A 20,835-nucleotide genomic window follows, 5' to 3' on the forward strand; every position below is an offset into this window, starting at 1 on the left:
AACAGCCAACCATAAACAGCACAGTGCAAAGGTTTTGAGCCAGTGCCACCCTTCTTTTTCATTGGCCTAGTTATGTATTTTCACTTTGCTTCCAAAGAACCAAACTTTCCTGAAATTCTTATAAGAGCTCATCTTGAGCAGCTCAGCTTTCTGAGAGTCTTTCAAAGTTTTAGTTAATTCATCACACCACTTGTGTACTCATGTACCATTCAAGCTGAAACAGGGCACCTAGTTCAGCAGATGAACCAAGAAGCCACCTTCTTGACAGCCAGTCTGCATGTTTAACATAATAATCTCAAATGGTAACAGCATATCTGGAAATACACAATGGGAAGACTATCAGTGATAAGCAGGCTTCCCAATAACCCTGATCTTATTTTTGAAGCAGTTTGGGATCATCTTGACAGAGAACAGAAGAAAAGACGGAGAACATTAAAAGTAGACCTTTGAATGGATTTCTGAAGACTACTTAAAGACATCTGAAGAACGCCTTCCTGTTCAGGCTGTGCTGAAGAATAAATGTACTCATACAAAATAGTGATATTCATTTTTAGTTTTTAGAATTGTAGAAACTCTGGTTTTTCTTATATCATTTTACATATATATCATGGGGTGCAACGATACACAAAATTCACGGTTCGGTTCGGTTCGATATTTTGGTGTCACGGTTTGATATTTTTTCGATACAAAAAAAATGTTCACGCCTTTTTAATTTGTCATTTATTAAAATTATAAATATATATTTTAACTCAGAAGTACAGTTTTTAAATTTAATGTTGCTGAAACAACAAAGTAATAAAAAATAAATCTATCTGATGGAGAAATCACTCATCTTTGGAAAAGATAGTTTATTACAGAGAAATGTCTCTTTCCAAAATAAAAGCTCTACTATACGCTTCTTCTGGGCTATATTCTCAGCAGCATATTAAACATATCAGGTCCCCATAAGGAGAATCATGTGCTAACGGCTGTCTAAATGACTCGGGTAAAGTTTGTAGCATGCGTGCTTGTTGTTTTTGTCTGCTTCCACTTGTCTTTGCACTAGAATGATGTCGGAGTAAATGTGCAGTCATATTCGTTGTGTTCCCACTAGTGCTGTCAGCGTTAATCTGAAATGACTTTAACGCCACAACGCGGCAAATCTCCGTTAACGAGCTACCGCGGATCGCCCCGTGCGTGGGGCTGGACGATGTCAACACGTTAACGAGCTAACTGCGCTAACACACTAGTTCCCACCAATGTAATTGAGCATTGCTGGCACATCCAACATACTGTTTTACTTTAGTCCATGATGTGCTTACCATCAGGGTCATACGTCACATGAAGACCAAAATAGTTCCAAACGCCAGATCTGAATGAGGGTGGGGGAGGTTCAATTTGCCATGTTGCAACAAGAGCTTAGCTTCTGTCTCGCTAGCTTTCCCTGCGCTCAGTGGATCTGCGTTCGACTACTCCGCCTAGGCTGCACTGTCGAGCACAGATCCACTGAGCGCTCAACACAGACAGCACCGTCAGAAGAAAAGTTGATAAAATAAATTAAAAATGTTGTATTGTTCGATACATATGCGTACCGAACCGAAAGCACTGTATCGAACGGTTCAATATCCATATGAGTATCGTTGCACCCCTAATATATATTTCCCTTTATGTTTGCACATGCTTCACTGAACCTATTTCCAAATTTCCTAGCAAAATACAAAGAAATGGGGGTGGCTTGAAACTTGGATTGTAATTGGACTGAAGTACTGTAACTTTTTTTGGAGGTCTTATTAAACGCAAAAATGAACATCAAACAATATAGACCAGAAAAAATGCAAGAAGTCAAAATAATGCCACTTTCATGTGGACCTGCAGGGCTTACGCCCATAGATTGAAAGAGTGTGCGAGTTATGATTACATGTTCTGACGTGAACATGGCCAGCCGAGGCAGAGCTCCCATCCCTCTGGTCTTCACCTCTGGGTAGAAGTGATACCTGGCCAAGAGGATGCTGTACAGATTGGATATCGTGCCTCCTACAGAAAATAGAATGCAAGTAGAAAGTTAGTCCATTGTATACCTTTCTTTAACTACTGATACTCTAAACTGCATATATTGTACCACCATTGTGGCATTGTAGTTTTGGAGTCTTTGACTTTGACAGCCTGTCATTTATTTCTTCCCTTTAATCAAAATGTTAATTTGAATTAACATTCTATAGCCTTCAATGTATGTGTATTACTATTGTAATAACAGAAAATCTAATTTCATTTTATTTAGGTTTAAATCAAATTTAGGGTTAGTGCTAATTAGCAATCATAATGAATATGTCCTATAATCTCAACCAGATTTTTACCCAAACCATTTCCATTCCTTTATTAGAACAGAAATGTCTCATCATACAATAACAGTAATCAGTCAAATCCATTTTGTATTGATTTGTAAAGAGTGTAAATCATGGTGTGCATGCATTTTGACAAAATCTATGGCAGTAAAAATTCCCCTTAGTGCATAAAATGACCATAACATATAAAAAAATAGCTTTATTATTCATAGAGGTCAAAGGTTCAGGTTTAATTAGTCAGTTATCCATATCTAAAGGTGTTTACTTTTAACTTCTTGAAGCAGATTTTTGTCATATCTTTTTTTACCTGGACAGAAGAGTCCGTCACCCTCATCATCAGCCCACCCCACAATGCTTCGCATTTTTTTCAGCAGAGCCTCCTCAATGAGGAGGAAAACAGGCGAAACTTCATATGTGAACCTGGTAAAGAAATGTACATTCTAGAATTACATAGAAATGTAATTCTATTACAAATAAAGCCTGTAAAACAAGCAGCATCTCCCAGCCAGTTTTAACCAGTTAGATAGCTGCACATTCTCATATAAAACTCTGTGAACTCTGCTAACTGGTTTACAGGCTGTGGTTTTCTGAACATGATAATATTTAATCATTCTATGTCTGCTTTAATAAATAATAATTGAAGAAAGAAGTGTGATTCCTCAAGGTGGATACACAAAAACAACAGCACCCTGACTGCCATTAGGTATCAGAAAGAAATCCTTGGATTGTCAGAGCCTACGCTGGTGCAGTGGGTCCTGGGTTCCTCATGGTGCACAACAATGCTTCATATGCCTTCTGTGGCAAGAGTATGCATTTTCAAAGTGTTCATCCATTTTTTTGGACTATACATACATTAGTATGTAAGTTTACACCAGGGGTCGGCAACCCTAGGCACGCATGCCACAGTTGGCACGCGAAGGGTTAACTGATGGCACGACCATAGCTGACTGGCCATTGGGCATACCGGGGATTTGCTCGATGGCCCGGTGACTTTTTTTTTCTTGGTAACGGTATAAACAATGAAAGGTGGTGGATTGGCCAGATGCTGGTCAGTGTGTAAACATAACTCAGTTGTTTGGTGGTGGCTATTGCGGAGCTTCCTCAGATTCAGTAACAACTGTTGTTAGAATTTATTTAATATTAATTTCTAGTATCAGCTGATGTTTGCTGGAGCCACAGCTGTAAAAGCTGCTGGTCATGATGTCGGTTTGGTTATCTGGTGAGAGGGAAACATGAAGATGAAACCAGGAGATGTCCTTACTGAATCATCAGAGCTGAACAGGTGATGGAGAAACAGGTTTACCTTTTAGGTGACATGAATGAGTTGAAGGGAAGTTATGAACTGTTTCTGAGAGACAAATAACACCAGGATCCTTTTTTTATGTAGCTGACAGCTGGTAACTGTGCAGGGGTGGGTCTAGCAAAGTTTAGCCAGTTTAGCTCATTTAAAATGTCTGGCTTTTATTAAATAATTATCTGAAGCTTACAACCAAAGTTTTTATCTGACGTAAAATGTATAGAAATCATACATATAACATCAAAGCAGCTGGAATCCACAGCTGTGCGTGTTCATGGAGCTTGCATGGCAACTATTCGCTGATAGCTGCCAACATCTACGAACAAATATAATTCTGTAAAGTTTTTCTATATAGTGTGTAACTGTTAATATAGAGCGTTATAAAATTTATTGCTATTGCAATCATATGGCACATTGACTTCTGAGGAAATTCTAAATGGCACTCGTCATCAGACGTCATCGAGCCTACCCCTGGTTTACACACACTCATCAGCATCGGTGTAATGGTAATTTCAATTATTTCTTTAAACAGTTCTTTTTCCTGGTTGAAATGATTGTCCATATTTATTTAATGAATTAAAAATTCAAATCACAGAGGAGGGGCCTGAAAGCTGGAGGCTCTGGCTCCTATTGTGTAAGTGCTCTATTAGGGTGATATGGTACTATGAGGTCTTTAAGATAAGAAGGGTCTTGATTATTCAAGAGCAGGAGGACCTTGCAGTTGCAGCAAGATTTCAATCCATTACAGCTTAGTGTGTCACCAATAGTGTTCTTGGTGAGTGTGGTTCCAGCTGCCTTCGGATCATTAACAAGCAAAGGTCAAAGGTAATTTTATATTTCCTCCATTTCCACTTTCTCACCAAGCTTTTCACTGATGGTCTTATAACAAATTCCAGCCTTGTGCAGGTTTATAAGCTTGTCACTGAATTGCCCAGGTTGGAATGGAACAAACTGATTTTATAGACAGCTTTCTACATTTAACAAGTTCCAAATCCAAATCCAATTTATTTATATAGCACATTTAAAAACTTCAAAAAGTTTTCCCAAAGCGTTGTACAAGAACAAAGCAATAGATAAACCCACTCACACTAAAACACTCGCACAACACACCTTAGTTCTATCTGGTCGTTAAGTGATGACGTGATGAATCTTACTTCCGGGCCTAAAGTAGTCTGCGTTTAATATGGCTTTTGTGTTGTTAACATGTTTAATGTTTTGTATTTTCTTCTATTTAATCTCAAAAAGCTCCTAAAACAGTCAGTGATCACTGTTGACCTCCCTCGGCTTTTATTACCGCTAATCATTTATTTAAGCTCAGTTTTTAAAACCTTAGGATGTAGCTACAGCCCAGCCCATGCAGCAGTATATGAATGACTAACCTCGTATTGTGGATGGATTATCTCAGTTATTCTCCTGGCTGAAGTTTGGTCCTTTTACAGCATCCTGCCATGCGATTACATTTGTTCCTGACCACCGAGAACACTCACGTTAACTTTTATCGAGAGGGGAAAAAGTTAGCTTGTTTATATTATGCTAACATAGCTGTGTCGCTAGCGGTCACGTAGCACATCATTATATACCAGCTAGCCAAACTTCAGTAACCCTACAAACGTCACTGCTGTTTAGTTTTCTGTCTTCATTTATGTTGGAAGTGATAACAGAGCTGTACGTTTGAATTTGTTTCCAAAACCCCGCAGTCAGGACATGCTATATTGTATTTAGATAGAAGCTAGCGAGCTAACTTCCTGCTAACTTCTAACTCCGTTAAATGTCATAAATTCCGTTTTCATGGATGCCTGGATGTTAAACTCAATTGTTACACCTGGTAGAGCAAAACGCTGATCATTTTATTAAAGATGAAAGACTTTAGACAGTTTTTCAACTCTCAGTAATGCCATAGTGATCGTTTGATATATGGACCTGCAGCAGAGTTTAGGCCCAGACACGGCTAGTGACGTCAGACTTAACGACCGGATAGAAAATCTGTCCATTAGGCAGCCAAGAAGCCTAAAGGATTTTCTGAGATGTATTCTACTGTGCTTCCCAACAAGGGTTTCTCCACCAAGTACTAAGTCATGTTTTGATTGGAGATCAAATACTTATTTCCCTCAATATTTTTTCTCAATGACATGCAAATCAATGTATAACTTTTGTGTAATGTGACTTTTTTGAGATCTTACATGTTCGTGTTGGCTGTTGAGGTCAACCACTCGCCAGCCACACCAATCACATCCAAACCTGAAGAGAGCTGATTGAAAAAACGTGGATGACCTGAAAAACATAAGTAAAGAAGAATTAGTGTATATATAGTTTTATAGTGTGGGTTTTTTCTGTTTGGGGTTTATATATGTGTTTTTATGCTTATGTGTGTGTGTGTTATAAAATAATACATAATACTTTACTACTAAGGTTTGACATTTCTTGTGTGCATTTATACATCTCCAATAAAATAAAGACAACAAAGAATGTGATTAAAGATGTACAGTAACAGAAATGTCCTTCATTATTCCCTGTAACAGGGAAGCCTTGTTCTACCAGCAGTTCCGGTTAAAAGGGTTTTTTTCTTCCCACTGTCACCAAAGGACCTGCTCAGAGGGGTCACATGATTGTTGAGGTTTTCCCTGTATTCTTTTAGGCTCTTCACCTTACAGTATAACGCACCTTGAGGCAAGTGTTGTTGTGATTTGGGGCTATATAAATAAAACTGAATGAAACTGAATTTATTTGATGTCTGACTATTGTCTAAAGAATATTTAATCAATTTCTTTCTAACAACCCACATTCTGTTAACCAATACTTTTTATACCTATAGTGGTGCTCTTAAGGCATCAGATTGTTTGTTTGGAAACTCTGGCATAAAAAGAGTAACTTTGGTGCATGCATCATTTTACAGTATTTCGGCAGCTGTGCTTGGGTGTGTGCATGCGTGCGTGTGTGTGTGTGCTTGAGTGCATTGGGGGGCCTAATATTTTCTTTGAATAAGTGCTACCAGCATGGCAGTGGCACAAGACTGCAAGACTTTGGTTTGGAGTGGCTGACTTGCCAGCATGCCACGAAGGTGCCTCTGACTTTTAAATGTTTGGCTCTTGGTGAGTGGGTTGGGCAAAGTAAATTCAGTTTCCCGATGAATAATGCAGTGGCAATTTTTTAGACAGCACAGATAAAGTGCATAAGGTTGATTAGAGTGGTGTAGTGGTGTCCTCGGGATTCCCATATGCTTGTTTGCCATTCACCTAGGGACCATTTTTGATCCAAGGACACCACAAGGGTTACAGACACAATTTTCTTTTACTGGACCTTCTCCACTCATGTCTCCTTGCAAGTCTTTTCAGTTAAAACATATCATCTCCATTAGAAGAAAAATTGAACCTGGATTTCAAATTTAGGATTGACGACTTTGTTGTTGACGACCGTGCCTCCCTGGCTCGTTACCCCAATCTGGTCAGAATTTCAGGGCAGTGGGAATATATTTTCTTAGAAAACTTGTGACATGCTCAATAATTACTTTATCTGCTGTAAATAGTAAATGGTCTGTATTTGTATCGTGTTTTACTTGGTCCTAAGGACCCCAAAGCACTTTACACTACACACAATCATCCACCCATTTACACACTGGTGATGGCAGCTACATTGTAGCCACAGCCACCGTGGGGCGCACTGACAAAGGCGAGGCTGCCGGACACTGGCACCACCGGGCCCTCTGACCACCACCAGTAGGCAACGGGTGAAGTGTCTTGCCCAAGGACACAACGACCTCGAACCGGCAACCTTCCGATTACAAGACGAACGCCCAACTCTTGAGCCACGATCGCCCATGATTGCTGTATACGAAAAACACAGGAGAACTTGGACCAGGAACGCTTCACTAATAAAGAGAGTTTCAATCAAGCAAAAACATTTTCAGTCTAGTCTGGTGAGATCTTAAAAAACTCAGTGTCACTGTCATACACAGGACTGAGGATAACGGTGCTGATTGGAAGAGGAAATCTCATGGTGAAATTTTCCTTAGCCATAGAAGCAGCATCAGTGGTGAATATTATTTTCCAAGTATTTTATTACTCCTTCTGTTTACACTGATAAAGTGATGGCAGCTGAGATATTAAAGGTTTTTTTTATAAAAAAAAATTTTTTAGCTTGTGGTTAATTTATAATGCTGCTATGCCACAAACTACTCCATAAGACACCGAAAAACATATTGTCCCTTGCATTTTCCACAAATGACAGAGAACCATATCACCCTATTAGAGCACTTCGCTCTCACTCTGCAGGCCTACTTGTTGTTCCTAGAGTATTTAAAAGTAGAATGGGAGGCAGAGCCTTCAGTTTTCAGGCCCCTCTTCTGTGGAACCAGCTTCCAGTTTGGATTCAGGAGACAGACACTATCTCTACTTTTAAGATTAGGCTTCAAACTTTCCTTTTTTCTAAAGCATATAGTTAGGGCTGGACCAGGTGACCCTGAATCCTCCCTTAGTTATGCTGCAATACACGTAGGCTGCCGGGGATTCCCATGATGCATTGAGTTTTTCCTTTACAGTCACCTTTCTCACTCACTATGTGTTAACAGACCTCTCTGCATTGAATCATATCTGTTATTAACCTCTGTCTCTCTTCCACAGCATGTCTTTTATCCCGTCTTCCTTCTCTTACCCCAACCAATCACAGCAGATGGCCCCGCCCCTCCCTGAGCCTGGTTCTGCTGGAGGTTTCTTCCTGTTAAAAAGGGAGTTTTTCCTTCCCACTGTCGCCAAAGTGCTGCTCATAGGGGGTCATATGATTGTTGGGCTTTTCTCTGTATCTATGAAGCGCCTTGAGGCGACTTTTGTTGTGATTTGGCGCTATATAAATAAAATTGAATTGAATTGAATTGAACAAGGTCAGAAAGTACAAGTAATATATTTTCCAACGCACTTCCTGCCATCAAATGTTTTAGAAAAGGTTCTTTGTACTAATCAGTGGGGAAAGTAAATATTTGCAGCCAAGGTTCATTAGGAAAATGTAGACTGCATAAAGAAGTTAGGTTTTGAGTCACAATGTAGAACCATGACTTGGTTCTACATTGGAATCCAACTGTATAGAAACAAAGCATATGTTCGCATGCTATATAATATGGAGAGAAACCAATCTGACAGTGATGTCAATTGGGTGTTTCTTGACTTCCGAGCCATGGGAGACCTCCCAGCTTATTCCAAACAGGGTGGTTGGTGCCTTGGGGGTGGAAATACTACTTTTTCTCTTTCAGTAAATGTACTGTATATGAGTTCTAATACTGAACTAAAGTTCAGGATGCTAAAAACCAATTATATTTTTCAAAATAAATACATAAACAATTAAGTATTAATAACAAGGACCTGCAAAAGCACTTCAGCAGATTGCACGGCACACTGAGCACATCTGAATCTCAAGTGATCCAGCTAACGTAATTTGCATAGAGACAAATTCTCCATTGTTGAGTGGAACAGAACTTTTTTAAGTTGCAAAAGAAACACGCATCTGTAGGTAAGAACTCGATAAACATATTTGAGTACTTCCCATACCTGTACTAACACCATATTTGAGGGTGTCTCTACAGTCCACTAGTAACTGCTCCAGAGTTTCTGGTTGTTCTGGCAGGTCAAGACTGAAGCCCTCCAGTCCCTCCTTTAGCTGGTGAGGATGATGGAAGTCCAGCACCTATATGGTAGATACTATTTTTTACATTTTAAAACCATACACATTTTAAATCATACACATACATAAAAACATTTTCAATCATGTCAGTTTCGCTGGGATTTTAATATAGGGACTCATTCCTCTATCGTTTTATTAAGAATTACATTTTTTGCCAGTAGGCAGAAGTGAAAAGTGAAAAACAGGATTAACAGCATACATGTGCTTTACATATATTACAAATAGACAAAGTGATTTGAAATTAATGACTATTATTTTAGTTTTTTAGATATTAAAGTAATTCTATAAACACAGAATAACCTGTAAAACTACTGTATATACACTACTGGCCAAAGGTTTTTAGAACACCCCAATTTTTTGAGTTATTTATTGCAATTCAAGTCGTTCAAGTCCAATGAGTAGCTTGAAATGGTACAAAGGTAAGTGATGAACTGCCAGAGGTTTAAAAAAAGGTAAGGTTACCCAAAACCAAAAAAGAATGTACATTTCAGAATTATACAAAAAAGCCTTTTTCAGTGAACACAACATGAGTCGACAATTTAAAGCTGTTCTGCAGTAGTGGAGGTTGATTAAGCCTTGAAAGCTGGTTCACTAATTCCTACAGGTTTGTTGTAGTGTGTAGTGTTGTTGTAGTGTGTTGCTACAAAAATGGTAAGAAAAAGGCAATTAAGTAATGTTGATCCAGTGCTTGTTACTGGGGAAACAGTGTACAGTTCTAGTTGGGAAGATCCCCACAGAAATGCATATAGGTTAATTATGCAGTCTGTGATGCTGTTGACATATTCACCATTTGGATCACAGAGCGTGTCCCAGTCAGGAGTTATGCAGAGCCTTGCTGGCTTCCTGACTCCCCCTCCTCACAGACTTGGTGACAACAGGAGTGTGCAAAACAGAAAGTCCATGTTTTACAGTCAAACACACTGCTGGGAAGTTGTCACAGTGGACTCCAGACTGGCATTACACTACTAAGAAGAATATTAGGACACTAATGGTTTACACTAAGGCTGAACGATTTATTGTTTTCTGATCAAAATTGCGATTTCGGACAAAGTGATCACGTGATCGCCAAAGCTGCGTTTTTTGTAGCACTCCTAACTGACTCAGGATCTGTAGTTTTTTTATGTTTTTTTTTTTTAACACACACATGTCATCTCTCTACCATCCTGCCAAGCTCACCAATCAGAAGTGGCATGCTACTGGACAGGTCACGCTGTCATGATGGCTTCAGCCAAACCAGAAGCGCAGTTAGGAGATTTCTACGGTGGCCCTGAGAGGCCAAACGGACTGCAACTTAAGAAAACACCAGCAATAAGAAAAACGCTGCAAAAGCACACAGAACACAATGGAAATAGGAAAAACGACAACACGGACCAGTTGCAGGAACCAAAAACATGGTAGGTGTGCTTTATAATGATTCCTATAATACTGATGACAGATTTTTAGGCTAATAGTTAGGCTAACACACTTACCTCTCATCTTTTCTTTCCTCACAAAACCAATAGATCCTCCACTTCTTTTAAGTGTCTCCCAGCGCAATTCTTAGCATGTTTTGGTCATCAGTATTATATGAATCACGATAAAACACACCTATCATGTTTTGGGTACCTGGAACAGGTCCATCAGGTTATTGTCTCCCAGAAACACTTCCCATGTGCTTTTGGAAATCTGTTTTTTCCTATTTCTGTTTTTGTTTTTCCCATTTTTGTTTTGTTTTTTCTTATTTCTGTTGTAATTTTTCCCATTTCCATTGTGTTCTGTGTGCTTTTTCAGCGTTTTTCTTATTGCTGGTGTTTTCTTAAGTTGCAGTATGGAGTATTGCGGGTTTGAGGCTGCAGACGTGCACCAGAAACAGGCACTGTGCAACACCTGTCGCATTAAAGTTGCAACATGTAGCGGAAACATAACCAACTTATACTGACACTTGAAAAATCACCACAGGCATTTGCATGAGGAGTGCATGACAAAAAAGTCTGCTGAAAAGTCTAGTGAAAGTGGCGCTCAGGTTCATTGTAGCAAACAGTCTATAATTACTGCATCTTTTGATAGCTGAACTCTGTTTGATGAGAGCAGCAAAAGATATCAGGCGATAACAAATGGCATATTACATTGCCAGGGACATGGTGTTTGTTAACACAGTCACTAAATACAGATTTAAAAACCTCCTTTGCATGCTGGACAGAAGATATGTGATACCCTCCCGCATCTACTTCAGCCAGGTTGCCATCCCACAACTATGCAGAGTGTAAAGAAAAAGTGGTAACAGAGCTAGTGATGTTCGATTCGTGAACGAATCGTTCAATACTCGAGAATCACTTTACTGACTCGTGAATCATGATTCACAAGCCCAACTGACTCACTGACTCATCCCTGTTTCTGTTAGCAAACTAATTCGCTTAGTAGAAATATATCTAGCTTATAATTAAAATTGTGGGGGGGGGAACAACAGCCAGTTTCTTAACAAAAGCATTTCTGCTCTGAACTGGAAGAAAAAACCCTGAGTAGAAGCTCACATCAAGACAATAGCTCCTCGGTTCACAGTAGCATCGCTCTGCTAACATGCTAACAGCGCATTTGAGCTACTCACCCCCTCCCTTCCTGTGCTGAATCGTAAGCGTAAGCGAATCACTCACTCACTAACCCCCTCCCTCCTGTGCTGAATCATAGAGCGAACGAACGAATCACTCACTCGCTCACCCCCTCCCTCCTGGCTCACAGCTTCTTCTTCTTCTTGGTTGGCAACCAATGTTAAGGCGCATTACCGCCCCCTGGCTCACAGCTCAGTGGACATTTAGATGAGAAAATATATATTTAACACATTTAAGGAAAATACTAATAAAATAAAAATAAACAAAATAAATGTTTATTAAGCAATTTTGATAGGAAATTGCTTAATTTTAGAAATGTTTTTGCTCTTTTTTGCTCTATAAAATAGTTGTTTTTTTAGAATCATTCATCATAGCAGTAGGATTTACATGAAAACAGAAACAAATTAAGTTTGAGTGAAAATGTAAATTTTTTGCACTCTCTGGTCAACTGACTCAGTGAATCAAATGACTCAAAAAACCCGATTCACTTTAGTGAGTGACTCATTAAAACTCGATTCAGTAAAAAGAATTAAATTTACCATCACTAAACAGAGCTGAAAAATGTAGAGTAAGAATGCAGATGCATGTTTCTTGTTAATAAATACATTTGAAAGCACTTCTTACCTTTAGTTTTCATCCTTACGTCCATCCATCTGTCATATTAATAGCTTTTAATGCTCTGATGGTATGATGTCATCTTCTGTGATGTTTGTAAATCTTACTGTACATTGTGAATTTTGTGCTGAAGCTTAATTTGAAGAATATCGTGAATTGAATTGAAATCATAATTAGATCATTTCTAAAACTGTTCGGCCCTAGTTTACATATTAGTCTATCAAGGGAAAGATCACTAGTTATATCCCAGGAGAAGACACAATCCCTTTAGGGTTGCACCAGGAAGAGTATTTGACAAAAGAAACAAAAAGAAAGTTTGGCAAATTAACCATAACCAAAAGATATGGTGATTGATTTTAGGAAACAACAAAATGGGCACGCAGTCACTTTAATTAAAGGTCAGACAATAGAGCAATCATATAAATATCTTGGGACCATAATCAATGAAAAACTGAACTTTGATCAAAATTGCAAATCAGTTTGTAAAAAGTGTCACCAGCACCTTTATTGTCTTAGGAAACTTGCTCATTTCCACATTGACCAAAAAATTTTAACTTTGTTTTATCGTTCTTTTATTAAGTCTGTTTTATCCTTTTGTTTGATGGCATGGTTTGGTCAGACCTCTGTCACAGAGAAAAACTCAAAATCAGATAGTGAGATGGTCCAGTTGTCTGACAGGTGAGCCACAGTCTTGTTTAGCCTCCCTGTACTCCGAGCAGGTACAGAGGATGGCTTTATCAATCCTTAAAAATGGTTCCCGTCCTCTAAGGGGTGAATTTCAGCTTCTGCCCTCAGGACGGAGGTTTCTGTTTCCGAGATGCAGGACAAAGCGTTATAAAAATAGCTTTGTCCCCGTTGCTGTCACTGAATTAAATAAGAACTGTTTTTGATTCGAAATATTAAAATTACTATATATGTGCCACAGTGAGGTTTATATCTTTACTAGGTATGTGTGTTTTTAAAGGGATGCCAAATGCTGTCATTTTTTCTGTAAAGCAAATTTACCTTGCCTATGGGTATAAATAAAGTTACCTTGACCTTGACCTTGACCATGTGCCTGATCTAGCAAGCACTTGTGAATGGGGGTACTACTGTATTCTGAATCATGTACAGAGAAAACTGCTTTGATCAAAGTACAACTGTTTAAAGTAATAACAGAAACAGTACCTTAGAGCTCCTCTGATTAGACTTGCAGATAAAACCCAACAAGATGCCGACCAGTTCCTGCAGAAATCCTCTGGTCATCTCCTCACCGCCTGAAGCTGGGAGCAGGTCTACACACACACACACACACACACACACACACACACACACACACACACACACACACACACACACACACACACACACACACACACACACACACACACAATCCTTTCATAAATGTCAGGTGCCTAAATGCTATTTGTTACTTGTAAGATGAAGCACGCACCAAAGCCAGTGTTTCCAATCAAACAACTTGATGCCTTAAAAGCACCACTATAGGTATGAAAAGTATTGGTTAATGGAAAGTGGGTCATTAGAAAAAGAAATTGATTAAATATTCTATAGAAAATAGTCAGACATCAATTAAATTCAGTTTAATTCAATTTTATTTATATAACTCCCAATCACAACAACAGTCCATCTTTGTGGACAAGTTGTGGGAAGCCCCCAGGAAATTAGGCCGATCCCAGCATAACTAAGCGCTGGCCCAGGGCCGCCTGAAAAAGGAAATCCTAATAATTTAATCCTAATCTTAAAGTAGAGAGGGTGTCTGTCTCACGAATCCAAATTAGGAACTGATTCCACAGAAGTGGGGCTTGAAAGCCGAAGGATCTGCCTCCCATTACACAATTAAATATCCTAGAAACAACAAGTAAACCAGCAGTCTAAAAAGCAAGTGCTCTATTAGGGCGATATGGTACTGTGAGGCCTTTAAGATAAGAAGGGGTTTGATTATTCAATACCTTGTAAAGTTAATATGGGAATGCTTCCTCCTTCTAGTCCCTGTCAGTACTCTCGCTGAAGCAGTTTGGTTAAATTGAAGGCTTTTTTCAGGGAGTTACTAGGACATGCTGATAATGAATTACAATCTTCCAGCTTAGACATAATAAATGCTTTTAGCATCACTCTGAGACAAGATGGCAGCTCTGGAGGCCAGGATCACTGAATTGGAGACCCAGCTTCGTGCCCTTGAAATATCTGTAGCTAGACAGGCCCTGTAGCCGGTGCAGTCGAAGGTAGCGTAGACTGTTACAGCACATGAGTTAATAACTGAACAACAAATCATAAACAAAAAGCTGTAGTTTAAGTATAAATGTCGTTTTCAATAAATTGCATGCTCAGAAAATATTTTGTCGCACTCCCATTTCTTCTTGTTGCATGTTGAAGCTCTATACTTGTAACCAACCATGCAAAATATGATTTTTATTGGTATTTGGGAGCCATATTCATGCAAACAGGAGCCGGGCTTTATTTTGATGGGCACACCATGTGGCCAATACAAATATAGATGGGATCATACCATTATGTAAAAGAAAGGGGGGGCGACATTTTGAAGACAGCTACACAGAGAGACGGGGGAGTCAGATTTAAATGCAAGCGTGTTGGGAAAAAGTAAAGAAACGAGGAAAAATGTAAAATGAGCAGCATCTGGCTGAATTTCAATGACGTTGGAGACTGCAAACCTAAGTGCAGAATTTATAAAATTAGGAGCTGGCTAAAGTGATACCCATTTTTCAGCCATTTTCCACCGTGGAGGACAAAAGGTTTCAGGTTTCAGACGGAGCCGTGGCTCATTGTCTGAGTGTCTAAATGAGTCTCACAGGCCTTAATGTGTGTTTGAAGCCATTTATAATTGTTAACTTGTTTGATCTGCTGCTCACCACAAATAAGCACCAACAGAAACTTTGGACTTTTGACTGTATTTTTACAAGTTTTACAGCTTTTCCTACTGATAAAGACCTCCCTTATGGCTGTTCATTAAACACTAAGTAACTAAGCCATAAACAATGAAACGGCAGAAATGTTTCACTTTCTATTATAGAAATTTCCTTTTTTTATGACTACAGTTAAGAAAAGAGCAGTCTGGGCAATGAACTACCAGAACCTTTTCTGTAATTTTACAGATTTATTTATTGAAGTTCAAAGTCTTGCTGACAGATTTCTTCTTTGTCACAGCAACTTTTTTTTTATTATGCAGAAAAACAGTTCAAGTGTAACTTCTTTTCACTGACAGAAAGAGGAGTTTCACTGGTTCAGGCCACTGAAGATCAAAGTGGGCAGTATGTGGCCTGTGATGTAAAATTAGTTTGACACCTTTAGTGCAAAACGAGCATCAAACAGAACTGGTCCAACCATTAATCTTAGTGTGTGAAGAGGACTCTCCATTTACATTAACAAACTGGAGTCTATTAGATAGATATGATACAAACCACTGCAGAGCAGTACCTGTAACACCTACAGCATGCTCTAATCGCTCTAATAGGATATTATGGTCGACAGTATCGAACGCTGCACTGAGGTCTAGCAGGACAAGCACAGAGATGAGTCCACTGCTCTTATGGTCCAGGTAGGAAATGGTGTGCAGAGGCAGCACTGTTGTATAATCTGTGGATCTATCTGGCCTGTAGGCAACCTAAAAAGGGTCAAGTGTAGCAGGCAGTGAATATGTGATATGAGCTTTGACTGTATGCTTATAATCATGGAGGTGAGTGCTACTGGGCAATCATCATTGAGGGAGCTCACACTGGGTTTCTTCAGAACAGGGATGATAGTGTTATTCTTGAAGCATGAGGGGACTACAGACAGCAGCAGGGAGAGGTTAACGATGTCTGTGATACCATACCAGCAGCATGGTATCATGGTGTGGCAATGCAAGCAGTGGTGCAGAACACCGCTGTAAACTCTCTGGGCAGATAAAATAGCGAGGTGTTCACGATCAGGAGAGAACCCTTATGAAACTGCTTGTACATCCACACACCAGTTTTATGCACACATCCATTCCCCTGCACTTACCCAACTTCTTTGTACAGTCCTAACGGTTATTGAAAGAACAGAAAGGTCCATTGGAGCAATGGTCAAGTCAGAGACTGTGGGATCCACCCATGTCTCTGTAAAATTAAATACATTACAGTCCTTAACAGGACGTAGTTCGTCTAGCTTGGCGTTAGCTAGAAGAATGCTGGGAAGTGGAGAACGGTGTTGTCTGTTCCTCAGTTTGACCAGGACTCGAGGTTTTTTCAACCCTTTTCCATACCCACGTACAGTCAATTGGTGTGGTTCCTGATTGTGAATATTTGAGGACATCTAAAAGAGTATCTGTCATAGGTGACCAGTGCATTGCATGCTAAAAAAAAATAGCGCTACACGACAAAAATGCTAAACTGAGGAGAACACCGAGTGATGGCAGCCATCCCCACTGGTGCCATCTTACTAACAGACTGCATGTGCATTTGAGAGTTTTACCAGGGAAGAAAGCGTCTGATTTGATGCTTTCTTTAGTATCCAGAGTTGTATGATGTGAAGATGTAATGCAGTTAAAAAAGATAATTGGCCTCTGTCCGAGCAGTGTTCAGGTAGCTGCTCTGCACTGTGTTATATGGAGTATTTTACCTACTTTACACAATTCACTTTACATAACTGGCCTCACTCACCTATTCATTCAAACACTTTTTTCTATGCTTTTAAGTGCTTTCTATCTAACATTAACACACATTCACACTTTGGTGGATGCAACTTGGGTTAGTGTCACGGCCTTTTATGTTCCAAACACCAAAAAAGTCCAAGAAAAGGCCATGGGTGGCAACGGGAGGTTTGTTTTAGAACGCACTTCTGACTTCATTGTTTTAAAATCATATGGCGTTTATTTTGTGGAAAATTATAAACAAAAATCAACCAAATAACTTCTTAAAACTTAAAATTAAACGAAAGTTAACTTAATTTGCTTTAACAACTTCAAAAGTGGTCAAAAAATCATTTTCTAACCCTCCCGTCTTCCCATCAGACATTTGGCAAACAAAAAATATCCTTACCACACCCCTCCAGGGTGCTCTTAATCCCGTGATTAATGGGAGGGTCCTCAAGCCAATAAACCAATCACTGTCCAAAACCTTTTCCAATAAAATGAATTACAAATTTACATAACAAAACTAGGTCAGCATATTCTTACAACTTTAAAGAAAAAACAAAAATTAATACAAATTGCGTTTTATAAACATTCAACAAAAATGGCCACAACAGTTAGTATCTTGCCCAAGGATATTTGGCATGATGACTGCACCAGCCAAAGATCAAACCACCAACCCTCCAATGAAAACCAAAGAAATCATCAGACAGAACAGGGTTTCAGTAAATACTTAGAAATGTTCACTTTCTATGCCATATGTGAGAATAAGATCCAGAGTATGATTAAAGTAGGAAGTGGGTTCTTTAACATTTTAAGAGAGCCAGTTGAGTAGTAATAGATTAAATGCCATGTTGAGGATGTCATTTTCAGTATCTACATAGATGTACTAAATCACTGGATGCACTACATCAGTACAATGTAAGTTTGAGAAATTGACATGTTGTCACATATCTGTGTATTTGTGCGTGGATTTGAGCATGCATATGCAAGTCCTCAAAGAATACACACAAATCACAGTACAGATTGATAAATCTTTGTTTATGGTCATATTGTATGAATTCATAACACTTTTGAGGTAAATTTCTCTCCATATGTCTGGGTCTTTATGATTGATTAATAAAGTTGTTTACACTTTTCCTCCTCTGCCTTCGAGGATTCTAACAATTAGTATGACTCGGGATGTTGATTCATGTCAAATAATATAATCATTCTGCTGTAACCAGGTTTCTGTAATGCAGAATAAATCAATATATTGATGAATTATTAAATCATATTCTACCTTCTTTGTTATTTCTTTAATGTTGAAATAAACGTTTGATGATATTTGGTTTGCTTTTAAGTGGTCAAACAGTCTTTATAGGAATGGGGTTTTGGGAGTATAACAGGAGGAGAGAAGCTGCAGAGAGGCGTGTAAGACTGCAACTCTGCCTTCTGGTCTCAACCCTGGACAATTATTTTGCAGGGGATTTAATAAATTTGGCCAGCTTTGTGTAATAGGATATTATCTGAACATTTTTTATTAAATGGGCTACACAATACACCACTGTGACATGTAACAGAAAGAGTAAGTGAGACTGTACAGCAGAGAGAGCCAACACCAAGTGACAGCACCACCCATCATTTATTTATTAAAATGTTGCTAACTGGAATCTTCACTTGCTCCTCCTGTGATGATAAAGACCTGTACGAATCTGTGTTCTCACCATTGCTGTAGATGCCACTGAAGTCAGCTGGTGCCAGTTTTCTTTCACTAAATTCTGAGCTCCGCTTTGGTTTGTCCGTGCTAGCTGTTTCACCAAAGTCCCTGTCTGAAATCACAATATGGAAGATGATCCCTGGAGGGCTTTCCTTTCTCCATTCCCTCCACAAAGCTTCAACTTTAAACTTTAAAACAAGTAAAGATTGTACATATAACTGACTGAAACTGTGTATATAATATATATATACATATTAGAGGTGCAACAATACTCGTATCGATATTGAACCGTTCGATACAGTGCTTTCGGTTCAGTACACATATGTATCGAACAATACAAAGTTTTTAATTTATTTTATCAACTTTTCTTCTGACAATGCTGTCTGTGTTGAGAACTCAGTGGATCTGCGTTCGACTACTCCGCCTAGGCTGCACTGTCGAGCGCAGATCCACTGAGCGCAGCGCAAGCTAGCGAGACAGAAGCTAAGCTCGTTGCAACATGGCAAATTGAACCTCCCCCACCCTCATTCAGATGTGGTGTTTGGAAATATTTTGGTTTTCATGTGAAGTATGACCCTGAAGGTAAGCGCGTCATGGACTAAAGTAAAACAGTATGTTGGATGTGCCACGCAATGCTCAATTACATTGGTGGGAACTAGCGTGTTAGCGCAGTTAGCTCGTTAACGTGTTAGCCGTCCAGCCCCACGCACGGGGCTCGTTAACAGAGATTTGCCGTGTTGTGGCGTTAACGTCATTTCAACGAGATTAACGCTGACAGCACTAGTGGGAACACAACGAATATGACTGCACATTTACTCTGACATCATCCTAGTGCAAAGACAAGTGGAAGCCGACAAAAACAACAAGCACGCATGCTACAAACTTTACCCGAGTCATTTAGACAGCCGTTAGCACATGATTCTCCTTATGGGGACCTGATATGTTTAATATGCTGCTGAGAATATAGCCCAGAAGAAGCTATAGTAGAGCTTTTATTTTGGAAAGAGACATTTCTCTGTAATAAACTCTCTTTTCCAAAGAATTATTATTATTTTGTTGTTTCAGCAACATTAAATTTAAAAACTGTACTTTTGAGTTAAAATATATATTTATAATTTTAATAAATGACAAATTAAAAAGGCATGAACATTTTTTTGTATTGGAAAAATATCGAACTGTGACACCAAAGTATTGAACCGAACCGTGAATTTTGTGTATCGTTGCACCCCTAATACATTATATATACACATTTTCACTAAAAAATACTTTCTGAACAGAGTGTATATCTCTGCAGCTAACATGACAAACTCTTCAAGTGAAACTGCATATTTCAAAAACAAAAATCTTAAAGTCCAACATATCTAATAAACATGTATTTGAAAAGCAATTTCTCTTACCTGACAGCTTTAGAAAATTCATATCCGTACAAATCAGAGTCAACTGCCGAAATATGTTTCAAAGTAACTTGGTTGCATCCCACTATAAATTAAAAAGCAGTCAGATGAGACATCCTCAGAAACATATTTCCAGCTTCACTTTTTCTTAGCGAGAATATAAACTGGATAAACAAACAATACGGTTGCTTAGTTCTAAGTTCATACAACCTAAGACATACAAACACTGTGCTAGTCAGTGTACTGCATTTAAAGGGCTGCAGGCAAAATAAGGTGTGGCCCACACAATGCTACTATGAGTGTGAGTAAATAGTTTCAAACAAGCACACCTGCGTGTGGTTTTGATTATAAAACATAAAAAGGCTTGGATAAATATTTGCTTGAAACTTGAATGAGATTTTTAGTATTTTGTGATGCACATTTGATTATCATTAGGTGTATGCAATTTCTGATTCACATTTAACCAAGCCACGGGTGTTGCATTAGGAAGAGTATCTGGCATAAAATCTTTGCTATATTAAACATGAATTATCTAGAATGACATGTCCATAGCAGATAGTTCAGGGCATGGGTTAACAATGGCTGCCCTCCAGTGCTGCTGGCCAAAAATGTCCTGGAGGAAACTGTGCTACTGCTCGCCAAAATAAAACA

At 38.9% G+C, this 20,835-nt stretch overlaps 1 protein-coding gene across 1 annotated transcript in view; it reads right to left on the reverse strand.

Moving 5' to 3' along the window:
* gad3 (glutamate decarboxylase 3) overlaps positions 1–20,209 on the reverse strand; it is a 29,567-nt gene extending 9,358 nt beyond the window's left edge. The window contains exons 1-7 of the mRNA XM_087851456.1: positions 20,188–20,209; positions 18,798–18,902; positions 13,653–13,759; positions 9,153–9,288; positions 5,799–5,889; positions 2,629–2,741; positions 1,898–2,013 (exon numbers count right to left, since the gene is read on the reverse strand). Of these exons, the coding sequence (XP_087707582.1) occupies positions 1,898–2,013; positions 2,629–2,741; positions 5,799–5,889; positions 9,153–9,288; positions 13,653–13,759; positions 18,798–18,902; positions 20,188–20,209 (690 nt within the window). The remainder of the gene's footprint in view (positions 1–1,897; positions 2,014–2,628; positions 2,742–5,798; positions 5,890–9,152; positions 9,289–13,652; positions 13,760–18,797; positions 18,903–20,187) is intronic.
* Positions 20,210–20,835: the final 626 nt, after the last annotated feature.

Source organism: Neolamprologus brichardi, chromosome 14 (genome assembly GCF_056152115.1).
Source record: "Neolamprologus brichardi isolate AB-2024 chromosome 14, ASM5615211v1, whole genome shotgun sequence".
In the NCBI taxonomy this organism is placed as follows: Eukaryota; Metazoa; Chordata; class Actinopteri; order Cichliformes; family Cichlidae; genus Neolamprologus; species Neolamprologus brichardi.